The sequence below is a fragment of the Spermophilus citellus genome (assembly GCF_964194105.1).
Source record: "Spermophilus citellus genome assembly, chromosome: 9".
Classification (NCBI taxonomy): domain Eukaryota; kingdom Metazoa; phylum Chordata; class Mammalia; order Rodentia; family Sciuridae; genus Spermophilus; species Spermophilus citellus.
The window spans coordinates 107,392,709-107,409,306 of record NC_138191.1 but is presented as its reverse complement, the minus strand read 5'-3'; the positions used below and the strand labels follow the sequence as shown (position 1 = coordinate 107,409,306).

The 16,598-nt window shown below is 38.6% G+C and overlaps 1 protein-coding gene across 1 annotated transcript in view; it reads left to right on the top strand.

Moving 5' to 3' along the window:
• CCDC30 (coiled-coil domain containing 30) overlaps positions 1-16,598 on the top strand; it is a gene marked incomplete at its 5' end in the record, with an annotated part of 126,155 nt that overhangs the window by 67,059 nt on the left and 42,498 nt on the right. Inside the window, 2 exons of the mRNA XM_081307518.1 lie at positions 4,808-5,017; positions 9,084-9,238. Coding sequence (XP_081163644.1) covers positions 4,808-5,017; positions 9,084-9,238 — 365 coding nt within the window. The remainder of the gene's footprint in view (positions 1-4,807; positions 5,018-9,083; positions 9,239-16,598) is intronic.

Below are 16,598 nucleotides of genomic sequence, written 5' to 3'. Positions count from 1 at the left end.
GTTGTTGCTGGTATTGCAGTCTTGGGATTAAAAGCAGGGCCCCTCATATGCTGGACAAGTGCTCTCCCATCAACCACTGGAGCTGCAGCCCCAGTCCCAAGGCTCACTTCTTAAAATCCACTCAGAGATCATCAAACTCTGGTTCTCTAGGTGATGTTGGGGATACTTACAAGGCTAAGAAATCAGAATACCAGTGTATTTCCTGTAAACCATTTTATTGTGAGATCTAACACTCAGAAAGTGCATAAAATGTAAATGTAAAATTGTATATTACATGGTTACAAGATGAATATCCATGTAACCACCACCCAGGACAAGAAATAGAACAATGCCCGTGTACACCATGGCCTGTGTACCTTTCCCATCCTGATCCACTCCCTTCCCACTTCAGCACTAATCACTAATTTTTGGTAATAACTCATTTACATTACTTTATGGTCTTGCTACCTGTGTATGACTCCCACACAATATCAATAAGTTTCCCCCCCCCCCTTGTTTTTTCAGTGCTGGAGACCAAACTCAGGGTCTCATGCATGAAGACAAGTGCTCTACCACTGAGCTACCTCCCCAGCCCCTGCCTATTTTAAAATATTTTACAAATATAATCAGTATGTTCACCTTATATCTATTAATCTTGTATCAGTTTTGTTTTCGAGATTCATCCGTGTTATGGTATTTAGCTATTGTCCATTCATTTTTCTTTGCAGTATAGTATTCCACTGTGAGAAAACACCACAATTTACATGTTTGTTTTTTTTTTTGTATGACTTATAGACACTGTGCATGCTTCTACTGTGGATATATTAAAAGGGATGTTTTAGGCTTGCAGAACTTCAGGCAGAGTGTCACTCTGCCACTACCAACACTGAGACATTGTACTGGATCCTATTTTGATAATCCATTCATCAGGACCCAGGGCCTTTAGCTTTCTTGGCCTGTGAAGTCAATGGGTAATATATTTATTGTGAAATGTCTCACATTCTCTTTATTGACAATGAGAAGCTTAGGCTTCATGCTTTTGAATTAATCCAATACACCAAATATTCCAATTCTTCTTTTCTTTGATTTCCTTATTCTTACCTATTCATTGGATTTATCTCTGAGATTTTTCATGGCAAGGTTGTTCTTAGAAATGAAACTTCCAGCCTTCCTAATGGGTTCGAGTGGCCTTTTGAGAAGAAGCCAACAGTTGATAGATTTGTTCCTGTCAGTGATGTTTCAAAAGCTATATCAGTCCTCCAAAATGAAATAAGAGCAGGAAGGAAAAAAAATTGAGAGAGTGAAGGGGTTTAGATTGGCAGAGGAAAAGGGAGTTTTCACTGGGAAAATAAGTAACTTATTAAAACTTGATCTAAAATTTTCTTTTGAGTGATATCAAAAAGACAAGCTTATGATATTTTTCCTGTTGACCTATATAAAACTCACCAATGATATGGCAGCATTTTGATCTTAGGGTATAATTTCTCCATTGCTGCATACATTCATTTCTATTCTGTTTAATAAAATGTTTGATCATTTTTACATGGTCATTAACATTTTTAAAGATGACATCGCTCTATACATATAGATCTGAGTTTTTCTCTATTTAATACCCTTATTTTGCTGTAGCTTTCACATATGAAAGAAAACATTTAACACTTGATTTTCTGAGTCTGTCTTATTTCAGTTAGCATAACATTTTCCAGTTCCATCCATGTACCAATAAATGCCAAAATTTAATTTCTTTAAAGTAAAACTCCATTGTGTATGTTTACCACATTTTCTTGATCCATTCATCTGTTGGGCTGTTTCTATAGCTTAGCTATTGTGAATTGAGCTGCTATAAACATTAATGTGGCTGCATCACTATAATATGCTGATTTTAAGTCCTTTGGGTATATACCAAGGAGTGGGATAGCTGGGTCTTTGGTAGTTCCATTCCTAGTTTTTTTTGAGGAATCCCTACACTGCTGTCCAGAGTGGTTATACTAATTTTCAGTCTCACCAACAATGTATGAGTGTGCCTCGCCAGCATTTATCATTATTTATGTTCTTGATGGCTACCATTCTGACTGGAATGAGATGAAATTTTATTGTAGTTTTAATTTGCATCTCCCAGATTGATAGAGATGTGGAACAATTTTTCATATATTTGTTGGCCATTTGTGTTTCTTCTTTTGAGAAATGTCTTTTTAGTTCTTTTTCCTATTTATTGATTGGGTTATTTGGTATTTTGGTGTTAAGTTTTCAAGTTTTTTATATATTCTGTATATTAATCCCGTCAGAGGAGCAGCTGGCAGAGATTTTCTCCCATTCCATAGGTTCTGTCTTCATGCTCTGAACCATTTTCTTTGCTCTGCAGAAGCCTTTAAATTTGATTACATCCTATTTATTGATTCTTGGTTTTATTTTTTGAGCTTTGGGAATCTTGTTAAGGAAGTCAGTGACTGGCTCTGTTGTTATTTTAATTGCTTTGTCTTACTTAACACAGCTGCATGGCTATCTTGTAAGGTAAGCAGCTATTATCCCCATATTGTAGATGAAAAAAAAACTGATGCTCAAAGAAGTTTAACACTACTAGCTTTTGGATTTTGAAAGAATCTAATTGGTCAATACACAGAAGTCACATGAGGAAGATACTATAAATATAATCCCTATTGATTTAACTGAAAAACTTTGAGACCAGAGAATCTTATTTCCCACAAGGACAAAGAACATTCTCTCAGGAATTTTGTCTGTGAGACTTCCTTGCCAGGTATAGACACTTATTAGATTCTGATATCCTTGAAATATCATGCATTTACTTACTCAGGCTGGCATGGTGACACCGTCCTATAATCCCAGCAACTCCAGGATTATAAATTTAAGGCCAGCCTCTGTAATTTAGCAAGAACCTGTTTCAAAAAATAAAAAGAGCTGGGCACAGTGGCACATGCCTGTAATCCCAGCAGTTTAGGAGGCTGAGACTGAAGGATCACAAGTTCAAAGCCAGCCTCAGCAAAAGCAAGGTGCTAAGCAACTCAGTGAGACCCTGTCTCTAAATAAAATATAAAATAGAGATGGGGATGTGACTCAGTGGCCAAGTGCCCCTGAGTTCAATCCCCAGCACCAAATAAATAAATAAATATAAAAAGAGATGGGGACATAGCTCATTGGTAAAGCCCTCTGGGTTCAATCCCTAGTACCAGAAGGAAAAAAATAATAATACTTGCTCAGTAAGTATTGATTAATAGCCTACTCCCTGGCATTTTGAGTGGCTTTGGGTATTGAATAGTGAATTAAAAAACATGATCCTTGATCTCTTGGAATTTAAAATGGGGAAGAAGGATGATATACAAATATATAGATGCATGCTTAGTTACAAACTGTGATGAGTCCAATGAAGGAAAGAGATGCAGTGGGGAACAGGGATATCACAGGTAAGGAGATCTCTTCAGATTAAATGATCATGATGATCTTCTTCTACAAACCACACAATAAGGAGGGAAGAGAAAAAGTGTTCCTGGTAAGCTGCTGGGATTTGTTCCTGAAGTAATCAGAAGGCACTGAAAATTTTAAAGCAAAGACTCAGGAGGCTGAGGATCACAAGTTCAAGACCAGCCTCAGCAACTTAGGAAGGCCGTGTCTCAAAAAAAAAGGGGGGGTGGGCTGGGGATGTGGTTCAATAGTTAAGCACCCCTGAGTTCAATTACCAGTACCAAAAAAAGGGGGGTCAAATTGTGGACTGAGATTGTGGCTCAGTGGTTGGGTGCTCACCTACCACGCATGAGGTACTGGGTTCTATCCTCAGCACCACATAAAAATAAAATAAACATATTGTGTCCACCTAAAACCAAAAAATAAATATTTTTTAAAAAGGGTCAAGTTGCACTTTTAAAAGAATGCTTTGCCCGCATCATAGAGAATAGATTAGATAGAAGTAGAAATGGAAGTGCCAGGAGGCAATGGTAAAAATGACCCAAACAGATTCATGCAAAATAATCATGGAGGTGGAGTGGCAGCATGTACTAAATGATGGGAATCATCTCATGGTGCAAAAGGAAGACTCGAGGGTGACTTGCGTGCACAGAGGTTGGACGGTGGCCTCATTTACTAAAATCAGGAAAAAAACAACTTTGGAGATATGGAGAGAATCCAGCAATTTAATTTTGACAGTAATTAGCATAAGATGACGTCAGATCACAGAAACAAACCTGGAATCATCCGCTCTCCTGCTGGTACTCCAGCAGGAGAGATGGGGTAGCATTAGAAGATACTTCAAAGGAGACCAGGAAGCAATAGCAGAGAGGTAAGTGAAAACCAGAAGAGTCTGGTATCAGATTCTAAGAGAGGAGAACTTTCTGGCTGGCCTTGAACTTTATGATCCTTCTGCCTTAGTCTTCCAAGTCACTGGGATTACAGTCATGCACCACCATGCCCACAGGGGGACTTTCTGAAATGGAAGGAGTATATGCTACTGAGAGGTCACTTGTACATTGGGCTTATTTTGACAACAGGGTACTCAGTGCCCATGGCAAAATGGTTCTATTGAGTAGTAGAGATGAAAGCTGTGTTGGAGTAGATTAAAGAAAGGATGGAAAATGTTTAGGCTCTGGAAACATAGAAACTCTTGAGGAAATTCCTTTGTCCAGCTACCTTGGGCTAGATGAGCTTTGGCAAGCCTTACTCCTGACTGGCAGCTCCAGACAGGTCACCAGCCCTGCGGCATCAGTATTCATGGGCTTTGGGGGAACTGAACTCCTTTGAAAGTTGCTTATTTGGGCTCACATTCACATTCACTCCATGCTTATTTTTTACCTTATCGTTCTTATTTATTTCCCACCTTTAGATCAAAATCGAACAAAAGCAGGCCCACCAGAAGTTACTAGACAGCACAAAGATGTACGCCTCGCTCACTGCAGAGTGGAAGCACTGTCAGCAGAAGATCAGAGAACTAGAGCTGGAAGGACTGAAGCAGGCTCAGAGCCTCAAATCGCAGAACCTTCTGCAGGAAAAGCTGGCTCAGGAGAAATCTAAAGTTGCCAGTGCAGAGGAAAAGGTAATTATCCTTAACCAACAGCCTTGCTCTGAATCCCACCACGGGAATGCTGTTTCCTCAAGGATTTCAAAAAATAGATAATTTCAAACTGGATAGAATCCTAATTTTTTTTCCTTTTTCTCTCCCTCCATTTTTACTTCTTTTGATTTTAACTGCTATTACGATTCCAGCAAATCTCATGTTTTTAAAAACTCCACGAACTTAAAATTTTCATTAAAGTAATAATGTGAATTTAAAGAACTGACTGAGCCCATAGCACTTTGGTTTATGTTGTCAGATTTTAAAGGGCTTATTTATTTTCCTCTCATTTGGGTTGACTGTTTATGTGGTTTCTATTTTGGAATTTTTACAAGAATTCTTGTTAGGAATTGAACCATTTGGGAACATTGCCCCTGCATTTTAGGTTATCTAACACCAGGTGGCAGTAGCATATAGCAGTTGCACATTGACATGTGCCGCTTTGTCTGAGTTAAGCCTTAGATAAAAGATCTTTTCATCAGCCATATACATATAAAGCAAACATCAAAGAGAAGATGGAAGCAGAATTAATTAAACTAAATAAATCAAATGTTAAATTAAAAAAATAAATACAATACAAAAGGGTTCATACTAAGATTGGGTGTGGTGGTACCTACTTGTTATCCCAGCAACTAAGAGGCTAAGACAAGAGGATTGCAAGTTCAAAGCCAGCCTCAGAAACCTAGCAAAGCCCTTATCAACTTAGCAAGACCCTATCTCAAAATAAAAAATAAAAATGGCTGGGGATGTGGCTCAGCGGTAAAATACCCCTGGGTTCAACCCGTAGTACACATACACACATACACATGCACACACGCATACATACACACACACACACACACCCAATTCTAATTATACAAAATTCAAGAACAGAACTAAACTACAGCCAGGTGTCATGGTACACACCTGTAATCCCAGTGATGGGAGGCTGAGGTAGGAGAATCACAAGTTATAGGCTAGCCTCAGCAATTTAGTGAGGCCCTGAGCAATTTAGCAAGATCATGTCTCAAAAAATAAAAAGGACCAGGGATGTAGCTCAGTGGTAAAGTGCCCCTAGGTTCAATTACTTGTACCAAATAAATAAATAAGCTACAGAGGTGGGATAGTCCTCCTCCTCATCTTTATGTTAAGTAGGAGGGACACAAGAGAATCTTCTGTGGCACTGAACATACATGCTTAAGACATGTATGTTACTTAACATGTACATGTATGTTACTTTCCCATATGTATGTTTTTACTCCATTAAAAATAATTTTTCAGGGCTGGGATTGTGGCTCAGTGGCAGAGTGCTTGCCTAGCATGTGTGAGGCACTGGGTTCGATTCTCAGCCCCACATATAAATAAATAAAATAAAGGTCCATCTATAACTAAAAAAAATAAATAAACTTCTTTTAAAAAATTAATTGGTGAAATTGATAAAAAATGGGTAAAATGTTTAAATGTGGTACTAAATATTGATGAGTATTTGAGTATTTGATGGAATAGGGACTTTTTTTTTTAAAGCCATGACATTTACCCCAGCCCACAAGAACTCTACTAATGTTAGATGAAAGAATAAATTAGTATACCATTTGAAAAACAATTTGACAATAACTTGGGTTAGCTACCCAGTGGGGTTGCTATTCCTTTGTAATCCTACCCCTTTGCCGGTTTTTGGATAGAATGATTTTGTGTGTGGTGCTGGGAATAGAACCCAGAGCCTTATGCATATGAGGCAAGCACTCTACCAACTGAGCTATATCCCCAGCCCTTGGATAGAATGGTCTAAGAAACAGTGTCCCCTAATAAAAGCCAACTCCAGAATGTGAGATCCCTCTTTCTCGTCAGCCTTTTTTTTTTTTTTTTTTTTTTTTTGAGAGAGAGAGAGAGAGAGAGAGAGAGAGAATTTTTTATATTTATTTTTTAGTTCTCGGCAGACACAGCATCTTTGTATGTGGTGCTGAGGATCAAACCTGGGCCGCAGGCATGCCAGGTGAGCACGCTACCGCTTGAGCCACATCCCCAGCCCCTCGTCAGCCTCTTTCTTTTGGCCCCTTGTAGGAGCCTGAGACCAGGAGCTGAGGAAGCCATCCTGAAGCTCATGTAACAAGGTGTTCTGTGTCTCTGTGGTATTTTGCATCACTCCAAATTCACTCGAGTAACTTTGGTTCAGTTGCCGCGCTGGATGGGGGCAGCAATCCAGGACTGAGATTGATGCAGAAAGCCCTTCTTTTAGAAAAGGGCTGCTACCATCCACTGGCATTCACTGAATATTTGTGGGGAATATGGTGCTAAACCATTATAGAGGATTCCTTCTTGGGTCAGTAATACATCTGAATTTAGCTATCCTTCTGAAATCTAGCCATTTAATAAATATTTATTGAGCACCTACTATGTAACAGTTATAATTTCAGGTGAAACAAGGGTTTATAAAATGATGATAATAATGAGGAAGCCGGATGCAGGAGCACATGCCTGTAATCCTAGCAATCTGGGAGGTGAAGGCAGGAGGATCGCGCCAGGTTCAGCAACTGAGCAAGACCCTGTCTCAAAATAAAATATATGAAGGGCTGGGGAATCTGGGCACGGTGGTACAATCCTGTAATTCCAGCAGCTCAGGAGGCTGAGGCAGGAGAAATGAAAGTTCAAAGCCAGCCTCAGCAACTTAGCAAGCCCCTAAGCAACTCAGTGAGACCCTGTCTCTAAATAAAACACAAAATAGGGCTGGGGATGGCTCATTGGTTGAGTATTACTGAGTTCAATCCCCAATACCAAAAATAAATAAATAAAACGCTGGGGAATGTAGCTCAGGGTAAATCCCCAGTACCCCCTCCCCCACCCCGCAAAAAAATTTGGGGATGTAATTTAGCATACCCCTGGTTTCAATCCCAGTGCTGCCACAAAAAGAGGAGGAAGAGGAGGAGAAGAGGAAAGAAAGAAAGTGGAAACAAATTTCAAAGGAAACTTGAATAGCAAAAACATGTTTTAAATGACACTTTTGATCTAACATGCATATTCTAAAATGCAATTATATATGACCCTTTCAAATTAATAAATCAGGTTTTTTCAGGGCTAGGGATGTAGCTCAGTGGCAGGGCGCTTGCTTGTCTAGCATGTGTGAAACCCTGGGTTCAATCCCTAGCACTGCATAAAAAATACATAAATAAGTATATTATGTTCATCTACAACTTTAAAAAAATAAATAAATCAGATTTTCAGTTCTACAAGGATATTGAGGAACCTGATATTAGTGCTAGGTGATATACTAATAGGTACTTCATTCATAAGAGACTTCTATTTTGTTTTGAGGTATTATTCATTAATCTAATCACACTCTGGAAAAACTAGATACTTTCAACATTATTGCTCAAAGTATAAATTGGTCTAATTCCTATGGAGGCAGTTTGGCATTATCCATCAAACAATAACTAATATCTAATAAATTCTGTCCTACCAAATCACACTTCAAAATTTATTCTATAGACATCCGTTGTAATAGAGTTTTGTTGTTGTTGTTGTTGTTATAGCAAAAGATTGGGGCTTATTAAATAAGTTTAGTATGTCCTTATTGTAGAATGGTATGTAACTGTAAAAGAGAAGGTGACTGTATGTACAAATAATATGGAAAAAATCACCAAGTATATTTTTATTTGTAAAAGGCAAGATGCATAATTATATTTAGCATATTATTATTTATATGAAATTTTTATATGTATGAAGGATAACTATGTAATATTTATTTACAAATGAATATCTGAAAGGATACAAAAGAAACTGATAACAGTGATTACCTATTTGGTAGAGGAAGGCTGGGAGGAAATGGGATAAGGTGGGAAGGATTCTTTTCATGAGATAGCTTCTTTTATACATACACATTGAATACTAATAATGATTTCAAATGGCAAATATCAAGTCACTTATTTTAAAGTTATAAAGTTATACTCTTTACCTTAGATCATATCTGTATGTTAGCTATGTTGGGGATCGTATGCTGTTTCCCTGATTCTAAAGAAAAAAAAAAAGATTATACCCTTCCTAATGTTTTATTTGTCAACTTTTTTCATTCAAGATTTTGGACCTGCAGCAGAAATTGGAACAAGCTCATAAAGTCTGTCTCACAGATACCTGTATTTTGACAAAGAAGAAACTAGAGGAAAAGATCAAAGATGCAATAGAAAATGAAGCTGAGTTAAGGCAACAGTATCAGGAAGAACAACAGAAGAGGTAAGAGGAGCAGGATCTGAGTTTCCCAGGGGTGTAGCCAGGACTCAGCTCACCAGCAACGTTATTTCACTAAGGTGGTATTTCCTCAGTCCCACTGAGGCGGACTCAGTTGCACTCACCACACTGCATCCTAGTTGTTTATTTTCTTGTTATCTCTGGCACCAGTGTGGAATTCCTAAAGGCAGAGCAGACTTCTTGTTTGGGTGCACACCTGGTACACCTGTGAATTTTCTTGAATGACTGGATTGCCAATGAATTATGATTGACACATATTCAGACTACAATGAAGTTATTGTTTTATCTTTATCAGCTAATGTTCTTCAGGGTGATTTCAATAACGTATAGGCATCTTAATCATTAACAAATGCTGCCAGAAAGGAACTACCATCTCTTTCTTCTAAAATTATTATGATGATTATGATTCTTACTCAAAGCATCCTCTAGGAAGTCAGGCACAGGGGTACATGCCTATAATCCCAGAGACTCGACTCAGAAGGCTGAGGCAGGAGGATTGCAAGTTCTAGCCTGGACAACTCAGCAAGACCCTGTCTCAAAATAAAAAGTAAATAAGGGAGGGGATATGGCTTAGCAGTAGAGAATGGCCCTGGAATTAATCCCCAGTACTTCGAATTTTTAAAATTAATTAACACGTTTTCTGCTCTAAATTTCAGTAACTTCAATAGCTTAGTAAATTCGTAGAAAACCAAGTGCCTATTAGCACATCACCTAGCATCAAAATAGGTTTCTTCGTACCCTTGCAGGACTGAAAAATCTGATTTATTTATTTTTAAAAAATAAAGGATCAAACCCAAAGCCTCATACATGCTTTTTATTTTTATGAAACTCAAAATGATTCACATATATTTTGAGAAAAATATGGTTTTAGCCACTAAAAAGATATGCAGATGTTCACACATTCTTTGTAGCTCAGAACCTTACCTAATGGGTAGCTGAAATTCTAGCCTCGGGCCTCCCTAGTGAATAAACATTGGAGTAAGTGAATGAATGAATATATATATATATATATGAATAAATAATAAATCTACTCAGTGAGGTGCTATGAAAGAATATTTGTCTCCCCCACCATATCTAGCAAGGTGACAGGCTATCCTGCTGTTATAATGCCACTAGATTCTGATTATTTAACAATGAGCATACCTTTTAAAGTACTGCTCACAAGAAAGCAAGAAAAAGTCTTGTTATGGTATGAATATGAGGTGTCCCTCAAAAGCTCCTGTATTAATGCAGGAATGTTCAGAGGTAAATGATTGGATTGTGAGAGTGGAACCTAATTAGTCTATCTTAGTTTGAATGGATTGACTGAGTGGTCACAGTAAGCAGGTGGAGTATGGCTGGGTCACTGGAGGTGTTCCCTGAAAGGGTTCATCTTCCCTGTGGTTCCTTCCTCTGCCCCTCTACTTCCTGACCCACCCTAAGTTGAACAACTTTCCTTGCTGGGCTCTTCCCCCATGATGCGCTGCCTCACTGGGGACCCAGAGCACTGTTGTTGGCCATCTATGAACTGAGACCTCTGAACTGTGAGCCCCAAATTAATTTTTCCTCCTCTAAGTTATTCTTGATGGGTGTTTTTGGTTACAATGATGCAAAAGTTGACTAAAACAAATTGGTACCAAGAAGAGGAGTCATTGCTGTGACCAACCTGACTATGCAGTTCAGAAGCCTTTGTAGCTGGTTTGTGGGAGGAATTTTGAAAGTTTAGATGCAAACCAGAAAAGCTTTAGAATATTGTAAGCAGAGCTTAATGGGTGATTCTGGTGGCACTCAGAACAGAATGCTCATAGAAATGTCAACTGTTTGGTTTCAGAGGGAAATGAAAACCTTTAGGAATTGGACTAGAAGCCATTTGTGTTACAGTCTGGCAAAGAAATGTTCTACATGTCCTGAGTCTTTGTATGAGACTGAATTTAAAAGTGACGAACTAATTAATATGGCAGAGGAAATTTCCAGCAGTATAGCATTCAGCCAATTACATGGATATTGCTGGCAATTTTTAGCCAGGTTTACTGTGAAAGTCAGGAGCAGAAAGCAGAACTAAAGGATTTATTTTTTATACTGGGGATTGATCCCAGGGGTGCTTTACCACTGAGCTCCATCTCTAACCAGTTTTTTTTTGTTTGTTTGTTTGTTTGTTTTTGAGACAGGGTCTCTCTAAATTGCTTAGGGCCTCACTAAATTGCTGAGGCTCTTCTCAAACTTGTGATCCTCCTGCCTTAGCCTCCCCAGTCACTGGAATTATAAACATGTGCCACTGTGCCCAGCTCAGAACTAAAGGATTTTTTTTTTATATTGCAGCTTGACATTGGTGTGCTTTTCATGTTAATATAGGAGAGTTTGGGAAACTAAATTGAAACTTATTGATGTTCTGAACTTTGAGCCAAAAGAAAAAAAATCTTTCCACATGTATTTGGGGTGAAGGTTTATTCTGAAACACTCTGCCCATTAAGGTCATTAGCTTTCTGGCTTGAGTATGTATGCTTTGTGCTTGAGAAGAATTGGAGGAAAAAGCAGATAGAATTCTTATTTTAAATACATATACATAAGTCTTTGGATTTTTTTTTTTAATTTTTGTTTTGGTAGTTGTGTTTGGAGAGCAGGCCTTTATTTTATTTGTTTATTTTTATATGGTGCTAAGGATCGAACCCAGTGCCTCACACATGCTAGGCAAGCGTTCTGCCACTGAGCTACAGCCCCAGCCCAGAAGTCTTTGTTTATAGTGTAAAATTCTTTATATTTTGTATAAAAACCAATTCTTGTGGTAAAAATGAACCATTTATAGTTTTTTTTTCAGACTTTGAGTCAAAAGATTTTCCTTTAAATGCTTGTCTCAATTTTAAATTGGTCTTTTGTACTTATTTCAGAAAAAAAATGAATTAAAGGGAACAGCTGCATAAAATGGGTATTTATCCTAGTGGATTATAAATAAGTATAAACTTTTTAAAAAAATTGCAGCTTGACCAGAAAAGTGCACGTAAAGCTGGAGAGGAGGAAGTTGTGCTTGGTTGAAGAGATTACAGCCCCTAAAGAGACGCTAGATAGTTAGCACAGAAACATGGGAAAGATGCCTCAAGGGCATCTCAGGAATTTGCAAGACCACACCCACTACAGGCTCCAGGGTACAGAAGACAAAGTTCTTTTGAGAAGAGATCATGTGGGCACCCTGATCACAGCGGGGGGCCTCAGAAGTTATTTCACCATGTTGAACCTGCAGGTACTCACTGCTGCAGCCCTGCCTGGGGGTGGGCAGCAGGCAACAGGGGTATTGCATAAGCTGGCTGCAAACCTTGGCGTCATCAACATGCTGGTTCTGCAGAAATGCAGGATCTAGAGTCATGAATCCTTCTACTGAGATTTCAAAGGAAGCCCTGGGAGGCCAGGCAAAGTGTAACAGGGTTAGAGTTCCTATGGGCTGCCGCTAAGAGGATGATAAGCAGGAAGCTGTAACGATGGAACTGAAGTTGCAGTGGAGACCCCAGGAATTAACAGATGCCAGTAACATGGACTGTCTGCCAAGAAAAGCTGCTAGCTGCAGAGAGACAGCCCATGTGCACTAGCCCAAAGGCCAAAGGAGCAGGGCTGCTCAAGCCCTTTGGAAATAACACCTTGCAGCCACTTGTCCTAGATGCTGTAGGTCTTTTTATGCTTCTATTCTTTCCTTTTAGAATGGGTATATTGGGGCTGGGGTTGTGGCTCAGAGGTAGAGTGCTTGCCTAGCAGCGTGGGACACTGGGTTCGATCCTCAGCACCACATAAAATTAAAGATATTGTGTCCACCTATAACTAAAAAATAAATATTAAAAAAAAGAAAAAAGAATAGGAATGTTTACTCTTTGCCACTCTATATTGGATATATGTAACTTGCTTTTACAGGGGCTCACAGCCAAGAGGTTGCCTTCAGCCTCAGAGGAGACTTCGGATGTGGGCAATACAAAATATAAGAATCTTGGAGATCAAACTCTTAGACATGGACATGAGCTTTTGGGGGCCCAGGGTAGAATGCTACACAGTTTAGATATGATATGCCCCCACCAAAAGAATTCCTGTATTAATACAGGAACATTAAAAAGTGGAATAATTATATTGAGAGCTGTAACCTAATCAGTTCATCCTAGTTGAATAGATTGAGTGGTAACCATAGGTAGGTGAGGCTGGAGGAGGTGGGTCACAGGGGTATGCCCTAGAAGGGTTCATCTTCCCTATGCTCTCTCCCCGCAACTCCTGTTTCCTGACCCCACCATGAGCCAAGCAGCTTTTCTCCTCTGGGACCCTCCCCCATAATATGCTGCCTCACTTTGGGCTCAGAGCAATAGAGTCAGCTACCTGTGGACTAAGGCATCTGAGACAGTGAGCTTCAAATAAACTTTTCCTCCTTTAAATTGTCCTTGTTGGGTATTTTGGTCACATAAATGCAAAAAGCTAATTAAAACAAGCCCCAAGAGCAAAATAAACTAAAAAAATTTTTGATGAACAATATGCAAACTTCTAAGTCAAGGGACAGATAATAATATCAGCCCTGGGTTCTACTGCCTCAGCCTTCTGAGTTGCTTCTCCTGGGTTCAGGAGAAGCCAAGGAAGCTTGCCACAAGCTAAGAGAGCTGAACTAAGAAAATCCAAACAATCTCTGGAGGAAAGAAACCCTGACTTAGATAGTAAGGACTCCTCTATATCAAGCTTAATAAAATATAAACTTACAATAGATGTTACCAAATACCGCAAGGAAACTGGCTATCAGCAACAAAAATCAGCAGAAACAACAAGCACCAGATTTATAACCCCCAAGAACCTCAGCAACTGGGATTATGGAAATCTGATTATAAAACAACTGTGCAAAGGATTTCAAAAAACAAAAAATATAACCAAAGATTAGAACAATGAAAAAGGCTATTTAACTTTTCTGAAGCATGGTGTTCTTATCTCTAAAATGGGAAAAGGGATACCAGTTCTGTACAGCTTCAATGAAGATTTGCTGAGAAGAAATATGTAGAAAAAATATTCAAACCAAGTATAGGAAAAACAAATATATAGGGGAATTTTTCCATCATAAGGAATTACATAGCACATACTATTTTGTAAACTAGAGCAAAGTAACTCCCATCTATACATTTAGATTGTTACATACTTTTTTCTTAAAATATTATGTTCTGTTTATTTGACTGTAAATCTTCTAGATCATTATTTTAATGATGTGCCATAAGTTGCTTAATAAATCCTTCATTGTTGGGCATTTATATTTTTTCCCAATTTCTTGCTATTACAGTGATATATATCTTGGCACATAATAAGCACTGGTATTGGTCAGGATTCAATCAGAGAAATAGAACCAGTGGGAGAAGTATATGTTTAATAAGAGATTTGTTGGTTTTGTTTTGTTTTATTTTGTTGCAGTGCTGGGGATTAAACCCACAGCCTCATATATGTTAAGCAAAGCAAGCACTCTACCACTGAGCCCCAGCCCCAGCCCTAGTAAGATTTGTTACAGGGATTTGTTTTCTTTCTTTTCTTTTTCCTTTTTTTTTTTTTTAACTTGAGATTGAACCCAGGGGTACTTTACCACTTGAGCTACATCCTCAGACATTTTTAAAATTTTTTCAGACAGGGTCTCACTAAGTTGCTGAGGGTCTCACAGTTGCTGAGGCTGTCCTTGAATTTGCAATCCTACTGCCTCAGCCTTCTGAGTTGCTTGAATGACAGGCATGCACCACCTGATCCAGGAGCAGGAGAAGTTAAAGGAAGATCCAAGGGAAGGTGCAGCTATGATAGGCCTGGCTGTCACCTCATGCCAAATGAACAACAGATATGTGGCAACATGTGTGAACTACAGAAGCACCTGCCCCATCCAAGTGTAAAGCACAAAATACTTCACTTCTACATTCTGCACAAATATATCTCCTGGCACATTGCCAGTAATCCTGCAGTTTGGGAGACTAAGGCAGGAGGATCACAAGTTCAAAGTCAGCCTTAGCCACTTAGAGAGTCCCAAACAACTTAGTGAGACCCTGTCTTAAACTAAACAAATAAAAAGGTTTGGGAATGTGGCTCAGTGGTAAAGTGCCCCTGGGTTCAATCCCCAGTACGAAAACAAACAAATAAAAAAAAAAAAACTATATCTCTTATGGCCCTCTCTAACACATTAGAGTCACTATATTAAAAAGTGTTATTGTTATAATATTTTATGCTATTGTCATTACTGTTGTCAGTATTATTATCATCTTCTTCAGTAGAGTAAGGAAAGACCATTTGGCCAGAATGAAATTCTTGGGAATAGAGAAGAGTGATAAAATGAGGCTAGGAAGGTCAACTAGGCTTAGGGCATGTGGAGTCTTACAAACCACTTTAAGGAGTTTGGATCTGTTCATGAGAGATACTGGTCTACTGTTCCCTTTCTGGTAATATCTTTATCTGATTTTGCTATTATGGTAGTGATTGTCTCAAAAAATTAATTAGGGGCTGAGCACAGTAGCAGGCATTTGTAATCTCAGCTACTCAGGAGGCTGAGGCAGAATTGCAAGCAGGAGACCAGCCTGGGCAACGTAGCAAGACCCTGTCTCAAAATAAAAGTTTTAAAAGGGCTGGGGATGTAGCTCACTGGTAGAGTGCTTGCATAGCATGCATGAGGCCCTGTGTTCAATCCTAAGTACTGAAAAATAATTAGGAATTTTCTAGAAGAGGTTTTCTAGAAGAGATTATAGAAAACTGATATATATTTTCTTTCTTTATTATTATTATTTTTTGGTACTGGGGATTGACTACTGAGCCACATCCTTAACCCTATTTTGTATTTTTTTTTAGAGACTTGTGATCCTCCTGCCTCAGCCTAGCTTTGAATTTGTGATCCTCTTGCCTCAGCCTCCCAAGCTTCTGGAATTATAGACACGTGCCTCTGTGTCAAGCTTCAGCTTTTGGTTTCATTCATATATATATATATATATATATATATATATATATATATATATATATATATATATATTTCTATTGTTTCTATTTCTTAGAGAACCCTGACCAGTACCCATAGGTATATATTATCTTTTATTTATTTTTTCAAGACACATTCTTGCTTGTTGCCCAGGTTGTCCTTGAGCTCCTGGGTGCAAGTTACCCTCCGCCTTAGCCTCACAAGTAGTTGGGACTATAGGTGTACATCAGTGTACTTGGCTTAGTGTCTTTTAGACATTTTTTGCTATTATAAATAATAATCTAATGAATATCTTTGTGTGTGAGACTTTGTAACTACAGAGAAGTGTGGTTTGTACTGAAGGAGGGTTGGGTTACTGTAACAGCACATTCAGGGGCACCTGTGGAGCTCAGGAGCTTCCAAAAGCTTTCTTTAGGCTGAGAATGAAGC